The 8,679-nt window shown below is 34.6% G+C and overlaps 1 protein-coding gene across 2 annotated transcripts; it reads left to right on the top strand.

Moving 5' to 3' along the window:
* The first annotated feature begins 1,005 nt into the window (after nucleotides 1–1,005).
* Nucleotides 1,006–8,369, top strand: LOC104107009 (uncharacterized). Of its 2 annotated transcripts, none has more exons than XM_009615686.4 (7): nucleotides 1,006–1,375; nucleotides 1,512–1,558; nucleotides 1,875–1,940; nucleotides 2,421–2,678; nucleotides 4,165–4,320; nucleotides 6,447–6,536; nucleotides 7,877–8,369. In XM_009615686.4, exons 1-7 carry the CDS (start codon nucleotides 1,101–1,103, stop codon nucleotides 8,071–8,073), a joined length of 1,089 nt encoding a protein of 362 aa, XP_009613981.1. In that variant the 5' UTR covers nucleotides 1,006–1,100; the 3' UTR covers nucleotides 8,074–8,369. The 2 variants fall into 2 exon arrangements, with proteins under 2 accessions (XP_009613981.1, XP_009613980.1); XM_009615685.4 differs by having other exon boundaries at nucleotides 1,007–1,375; nucleotides 4,162–4,320.
* Nucleotides 8,370–8,679: the final 310 nt, after the last annotated feature.

The raw sequence follows: 8,679 nt of genomic DNA on the forward strand, positions 1-8,679 counted from the left end.
CGTTGAATGTTTTATATCCAAATTATCTTAAAAGAATAAAGTACTTTTTAAAATTTATTTTTATATTTTACTTGAATAAAATAAAAAGACTTAATTATAATCTTTAATAATAAATATGTGATTATTTATCGACTTATATAACATTAACTATTAAGCAAATCTTTTCATGTCCTTATTCGTAATTTGATACTTAAAAATACTTTTTGAAAAACTTGGCCAAACACAAATGGTTGTTTAAAAGTGCTTTTCAAATTGATTAGCCAAACACAAACTGTTTTGCTCCAAAAGTACTTTTTTGAAAAATACTTTTAAAAAAAAAAAAACTTTTTAAAATAAGTTTATTTTTCCAGCTTGGCCGAACGGGCTATAATACTCCGTTGAACGTTTTCTAATTTCCAAATTAAATAAAAAACAAGACCTGATATCAAACTCTTATTTCGAGCTTTTCTAAGAAAATCGTTGAATGACATACATTATTTGTATCCACACTATGATAGCAATTAACAACTTTATCTAAATACCTCTAGTGCATGTATATGTACCATCTATGGATATGATATGCTAGCACAAACTAAACTATCTCTATGCCTAGAATATCTATTTCAAAGGTCTTTGCCTCAAATGTGCTGTCAGTTATATATTTATATATTAAAAAAATATATTTTTAACTATTTTAAAAATAATAGTCGATAAAATATATTTTTATATTTTATATATATATATATATATATATATATATATTGTTTTTTTGTTTAAGCTAACAAATGCAATTATTTCAGACGACTAGCTAATTTTGTATTTGGCCTTTATCTATCCTTGTCTAATGGACCGACTCAGGACAAGAACATGCTAGAGTCTGGTGATAGGCTTGGAATCAGTTTAATATGGGCTGGGCTGGTCCGGCCCGTTTAACATTAGTAATTGTTTGCAAATTCTCCCCTAAAGAAAAACTTATTTTCAATTAGGTACATGAATAAGAAGAACATATATAAAGGGTAAAGGTACGAAAAAGCCTTTCTGGAAAGCCTATGCAATTTCTGAGTGCTCCATTCTCTGAAATCCTACTGTAAAGACCCAATTCAGCACTCCCGATTTTGGGAATGGACAGCGGGGCAAACTGGTCGGAGAAGGTGGAGGATCTCGTTGATGGCGGAGAAATCAATGAAGCCATTTCTTTACTAGAAAAAATGGTTTCAAAGCTAGAAATTGAGTCCCAAATTTCTCCATCAGATTCTCAACTTGTTAAACAGTTATCTACTGCTCTACTGGATTTGTCCAAACTCTATTCTACTAAAGGATTATCTTTACAAGCTGACCAGACGCGCTCAAGGGCATTTGTCATTAAACAGCAGCAAGATTCTATTAAAGAAAATAGGTCAGAACACCAAATATTTTCTTGTCCTTCTCTTTGTTTTGGTTGCGAAAGAAAGGGGAAACTTTGCATTTCTTGATTTTATATGACATAGGTATCGATTATTCTTGAGCTTCTTATTCCGGTTTTGGTTTTCCAGGGATGTAAATGCAAACAAGGAGTCAACTGGTGGTGGAACTTCGGGAGGTGGACTTTCACAAAACGAGGCTTTTGCATTTAATTAGTTTTCCTCTTTATTTGGCCTTTGTCTAGATTCTTGATTTGTTATTTGCTAAACTCCAAGTGTTCGATTAACTTCAAATGTGCTAAAAGGGGAATAGTGATTGCTTTCTTAACAAATTTCCGAACTCTTATTCATATCAGTTACAATGTTGTCAACTTCTAATTATCCCAAAACCCTTTTTCCCAGTAAAAAATTTTCCACGAAAAAATATTTTCGAATTTCTTTCATTCTTTCTGCATTTCTTGTTCTCGGACTTATTAGCATTGCCTCATTTTTCAGGTGGTAAAGAGGATCACCTCGGCTTGCAAATTGAAACCTCACAGAATGATGATGCGCCTGATGATGGTACATACCCTACCGTCTAAATTAGAGACTCTTACATGTCTTCATTGAACTTAGGCTATTATATTTGGAATGAGACCATTTGGAATTAGATGTATGAATATCTTATTAAAAGAAGAAAGATTCTAAGATAGTAGAGATTCTCAGTTAAGTGTGCAGTTATGGATATGATACCTATCAAAAACAATATATTGTTTGTCGACTAGAGAACAATGTCGATTTCCTATATTTGTCGAAACTGGCCTCTTTAACTGTAGGTTCCTTTCGTCCATGTTAATATGGAGAACGTGTCACATTAAGCTTTGCATACATTTGAAAAGTTCGTTTCACTTGTGAACTTTGCGAGCCACCAGTTAAGACTACAAAATTGGTTCAGTGTCAATTGGTATAGGAAGTTGGCTTTATGCCCTTCTGTATTGCCCATTACTGGCTCCTAGTTAGTGTATATTGAATTTTGAAGAAATAATCTTGTGGTGAATACAGATTGGGAAGCTATTGCTGATCGTGCTCCAGATGAATTACTTTCCCCACAGTACTTGCCAGAAGTCTCAAAAATTTCTTTGCAGGATTCAAAAGTTCAGGGTGTCACCTCTCAGGGTCCCAAGCGACGTGGAAGGGGTACATTCGCCTATCAGAAACAAAGTCTCTACAGTGATCAGCACTCTGATGGGCCTGCCAATGATGACTTTGAAGATGAAACTATTTCCCATGCTTCAGAAGGGAGCTCTGATACAAAAAAATGTATGGCTGCGTTCTTTTCAAGCAAGGCATCATTTGGACATCAGCTGTTATCATGTCATTATTTTGATTATCAATATATTTCTTTTCATTTGAGAAAAGATTTGGCTATCAGCGTATGCCTAGTCAACTCAGTTTTTCTGGTTACAGAAATGCTATATTTGTATGTGTTTCAAAATGTCACTCTAAGCAATCCAATGTGTTATGTATGTCACAGTAAGTATTAAATATGTAACCACATTTTCTCATTGTAGTCTGATATTTTCCTTAATGGGAAAGAGGAAAAAGGTCTTTTATGGGAATTTTACTCTACGTTTTATTTCCCAGTTATTCCTTATAGTAGGAAAATAAATGGAGCAAGCGTAAACTTTTGTGCTTGGTATGTCCTTGGTTGAAGTGTGCACAGTCGCCTATTTGTATTGTTACTTTTGTTAATGGTGACATGGAGATATTGTTTTTCATAGGGCTAGATTATCATTCAATATTGACATAAGAATAAATATTTTATCAGAAAGCAGAGGCAAATGTAATTGAGTTTACTCCTACTGATTTTTCAGAATAGACTTGATTCCACCGAATGACACTTCAGGAAATTTTGGCACATAAGTCACATTTACTAGATTGCTTAAAGAGGCCTTAAGTTACTGCAAAATCTATTAGGAGGATCCTGTTTATACTTTTGTGCTTTGACTTGTATTATGCATATTAGAAAACCAGCTATGTTTGACTGAATATGCTTTATTGCTTTGTTTTCTCATTTCTGCGGCGTGTAGCTACTTGCCATTTGGTACTGAAGTAGTGATGAGCTTTATGTTAACTTGTGGTGGCAACTTGATTCTCCTGTTCCCAACCAAGTACTTCAAATTTTGTAAGCGCGAGTTTGTTTGTTTTGACATATGGTGATGTAACGACTTGAATTGGCCTTTCTTGCCTACTATTTCTGATAAAGCATGTGCAAAAATACAGTGATGCGAATAAAATTTGTTTATTATGTCTCATGTGAATGATAGACCTTGGTGGAAATTAAGAATCTTCGTTAGGTCTTAAATTCTTAGTAGTTTTCCACTTGTGGGAAACTACTGGGTTTGTTGTTGTTTTGTTTGTTGTTAGGTCTTAGATTCAAATGTGAGCACTTAATATTAGAACTGTTCCCAACTTATAATGAAAGGGATGAGAGCACATGACAACAACAACTACTACGACTCAGTCCCAAACAAAGTTGGGGTCAGAGATATGAATCCTCTCTTCTTTCTTCAGCTCAACTTATATCATCATCATGCCAAAATAAAATAATAGTGTAGTGGAACGAGTGCGCTTGACGTCTGATAAATTTCTCTAGAATTGTTCTCACTGTTTCTGCTGAAATAATGTCCATATTGTGCATGACAACATTCTCATTTTGAGTTACTCCTCTTCCCCTCTCCATTTAGTGGCTGACTTTTCCTCTCTCACTTCTTTTATGTATTTTTTCTTTTGTAAATTTCAGTAGACTATGGAACACGCCACGTCTTGGTTCTGGCTGATTTTTCACCAAGCACTAAAACAAATGATCTTGAGAAACTGTTGGAGAAATTTAAAGACGATGTTGCAATTCGCTGGGTCAACGATACAGTTGCACTTGCAGTTTTCAGAACACCATCCCTTGGTAATTTAGTTCATTCTCTTTATCTGTGTTTGAAATTAAAATTGATTCCTGCCAAAGGCGTAGCATTTAATGACTCTCCGTGCTTTCTTGATGTTTAATTTATGTATTGGCGTCTTGGTTCTATTACAAAGGGAACCCTTATCCTAGTTTATTTGATTGTTAACTGCAAAGTTGAGAGCTAATATGTCTGAGTTTCTCTGCCAGATGAATTCAACTAAATCATCAGTCCTTTACACTATCAATGGCTAGGAAATTATTTTGCTTTTCATAGAAAAATGTGTCAGATGGACATTGGAGGTCAGATTTATATTTCCAAAGTATGGTATGTGAGAGCCCTTTGGTCTAGACTGAAATGGGAAAGACTAAAGGGGAGGGACATCACAGTCAACAAAAATCGTATAGCCTATAATACAGACGGAGTTTCGTTCTTGTAATGATTATAAAAAGAAGGGGTTCACTTACGGAGCAAACAAATTTCAAAAGAAGCAAATAGTTAGTCAAATTTGCTTGAGCATAAATGTCACTAATGGAGAAAGAGAAGCTAATCTTTAGATTTTTGGATAAGTAGGAAAGCTTTTCCAGTTAATCAAATGTTTCTGTCTACCTCTTTTGGAATAGGAGATTCACAAAGTCCTTTATATACTTTGAGGCTTATCTAGTAAATGAAACTCCATTTCATTTCAAAATATTAGAAGAAGCAGTAAAAATGGTATGTTTTGTTTTGTATTCTTTCATGGAAAATGTTTTTGAAATGAAACCCAGATTGTGGACCCTCCCTTCCCGTCCCTTCTTTAAAGGTAAAACACTTTAAAGGAGAAGTGTAAACAGGGAAAGGAGTAATTACTTCCTGTTCTAAAATACTTCGAATGGATATGCTTTGAATAGATTGATATGCTCTTCAATGTTTTGTAACCTAAAAAGATTTTTTTGTCAATTTATCAAACAAATTTCCTATCCTAAAGTTTTTCCTGTTTTAGGTATGTTGACTTAGTTGATTGCTGACTGCAGACAATACAAAAAGAAAGCTCTGTCATTTTTGTGACACATTTCCTACTAAGATTACCTTCAAACACGAAGGAAACTACTTATTATTTTACTTCTACGACAGCGTGGACCTTTTTCTTTAAGGAAAAAGTAAAATAGCTAACATTAAAAACCTTACACCACACATAGGCTTGTTTTTTATTTAATATAAAATTAATGCAATAACACAAATCTGTCCAGCAGCTTTTATGTATGGTTTGAACCCCTGCATCCATTAAATACATGTTTGAAATCTCTGCCCAAATCAAAAGAACTAGTTTCCTTCTTAAACTTGATCCCCACATCAAAAACATACTTGGCACTTCATTTTGCCAAACTTCTTGATGCTTGGATAGCCAAGGTTTTGGTGGTTTTGTGGTCTACTATAATGCACGTGACATCACATTAAGCGTTGTGGCTTTGATGCTTTTCTTATTTTATTATAGGAAATATAAGTTGATAGAAGCATTTGTGCTCTTTTAGGATTGGATTTTCTTTGTAATTTCCAAGTCTGTACAATCTACTGTAAATACACAGTTATGACGAAGTTTGCTGAACATTGTGTATTAAGTCCATTTAAGTTTATCTCATACAGCTCTGATAAGGCGAGACTGGCTCCAGAGAGATCTCTCTAGAGAAAATGTTCCAAATGACCCCACATACCCCATCTATTTAAAATATAAAAACTAGCATTAAATGAACACTTATATTGCAGAGTTCTATTTTCCATTTCCTTAAGAATTTCCTCGCAGCAGGAAAAATATTGGATTTGAGAAGTATAGTTACTAAGAATAATTAAAAAGGAGAAAGATAAATTTCCATTGAATCATGGATACAGTGCGCTTTTTTGATGAAGTATGGGTAGAATGCACACTTAATTTGATAGTTCGAGGATAATCGACTGAAATTTACAAGTTGGTGGTACTCGTTAGAGATACTTAGGAGAATCTACTGAAAATCCAAGTTGAACAAGTGGAAAATATTTAACATGTGGTCACAAAATTTCACATAAATGTTCCTGCTTTGATAACAAAACTATTATTTATCATGGTCATATTTAGTGCTTGTAACCATGTTTCAGCTACTCTTATCTTGTGATGCAGCATTACAGGCCAGCAACTCGATACAATGTCCATTTACAGTGAGAGTACTGTGTGAGGAGGATGAACTTTTGAGCTCAATTCCGCCAATAGGTAACCTTGCTCCTCTCCTCCAATTTGCTTCAGCACCAATTCAGATCAATGATCTAAAAAAAAATCTCCTTTCCCAATATTTTTCAATATAAACAGTTCGAATATTTGACTTGACAATAGGATAAAAGAGGATTTATTTCTGTTAATTGAAATTGTCGTGGAAGTTTGAAAGTGGAAGAGAAAAATAAAATCCTTAGCAGACAGAAAATAGATGAAATTGTGGCAACAGAGTGACGTGCAATTTGAAAATTTTAATTGCAGATTTCAGTCTTCTTTCATGAAATTTATAAGACGCTGGGAAAAAATGAAGACAAGTATCATGGTGATTGAATGTTTAAAAAATCTTATATTTATGTGTCATATGCTTGTATTTAACATATACTATATATGGGTACGTGTATGTACACACACACATACACGTATTTGCGTGTGACCGTATATATAGAATAACATCTTTGATGTATTGAAGAGGACCAAAAAGGGTGAAATTGTAGCACCAGAAATCTCACTACATCATTATGCAGTTCTTTTTAGTCCATTAGGGAGCAGAAACCTGACCTTGTATTTAGGTGCGATATGCTTGTACTATCAAATGGACAAGCACTACCAGTGAGTTATGTGATAGAATTTACCTACCAAAGTGAAAGGTATGTTCTATGGAACAGTTATAAGACTGGCATATATGGTATTGAATGTTAGGCCGCTAAAGGTCAAAAGATTCACAAGATGAATGTTGTAGAGATGCGGATGCTAAGATGGATGTGCGATCGTACAAGATTAGATAAGATTAAAAATGATAACATTCACTAGAGGCTGCAAGTAGCAAACATCGAGGATAAAACGTGAGATGATTTGGTCAATCTCCTACGTCAACTAGGTCCATAGGTGTGAAACTATGGTGAGTGAAGGCGTTAAAAGGGGGCAATGTAGGCCTAAAATAATATGGAAGGAAGTTGTCTTGAGCGATAGGGCATAATGGAAGAAAAAAATCCTTATAGGCGATATTTACTAACTGGGAATAGGTTTTATTCTTGTTAGTACGTTGATTTACATGCCAGTAAAAATATAGAGAACTTTTAGTATTATTACTATTGCTACTACTATTGTTTTTATATATATATAACTTAATTTTCACTATTACTTATATTTGGAAATCCGATGGTTTGTTCTTGTGGGTGGTTCGAGGAAAATATATAAATGTTGACTGAACATGCTTCGTTCTGATCTGCCACAGTTTTCTTATGCCTTTTTCTATCCCTGCTTATCCAGTTATTACTGGAAAATTTTGTTGTAAGATGCTTTCTGGTTCATTTATGGTACTCACTAAATGTATTTTATAGATCTGGAGCCCCCTCGTAGAAGACCCCCGACATCAGCTAGAACCGCCCAGAGATTGATTGCTCAAAGTATGGGTATAAAGTTGCCTTCTACGGACTTTGGATCCAGAGAATATAGGAGACAGGAGGAAGCCAGGAAGAACAGGATAGTTTCAAGACAAAATATGAGGAATGATGCTTGGGGCGATGATGGCAACTAAGGATTCATTTGCTCAAGCTCTCTAAAAATTTCTTTTTTTCTTCGGTATGCATTAACCAGTGTTGCCTTACTTTTTATGTTTTGCATATGTTCACCAGTTTTGAACAGATGAATAATGTCTTGAGGAATTCTTGATATTCTCCCATGGTTAAAAAAGTAGGTACTCTACTCATCCTTGTATAGCTACAGAAATGAGCCGAACCCTATTCAATTCTCAGTTTTCTGATGTATATCTGTGATGTCAAAATTGTATTATTTGTTTTGGCTGGCAATCTCATTGGAAGCTGTGACTTATCATTTTTTTTGCTTCAGTTATATTATTTTTCTGGCTGTTATTGCTTCTCTTTCCGTAATTCTTTGTCATAACTGCTGTGATTTTGCTTTCGTTGAGCCGAGAACAACCTCTCTACCTTCACAAGGTAAGAGTATGGTATGCACGTATGCTATCTTCCTCAGGCCCCACTTGTGGAAATAAACGAGTTTTTTGTTGTTGTAATATGAAATTGATGTTCTGACTGGGGCAAAACATTGGCATGGGATGCTGGGGCGATGCCTGGTGAGGTCTTTTCTATGAGAGAGTTAGCTCATTCTGCACAACTCATTATCA

Source organism: Nicotiana tomentosiformis, chromosome 6 (assembly GCF_000390325.3).
Source record: "Nicotiana tomentosiformis chromosome 6, ASM39032v3, whole genome shotgun sequence".
NCBI classification, from domain to species: Eukaryota; Viridiplantae; Streptophyta; class Magnoliopsida; order Solanales; family Solanaceae; genus Nicotiana; species Nicotiana tomentosiformis.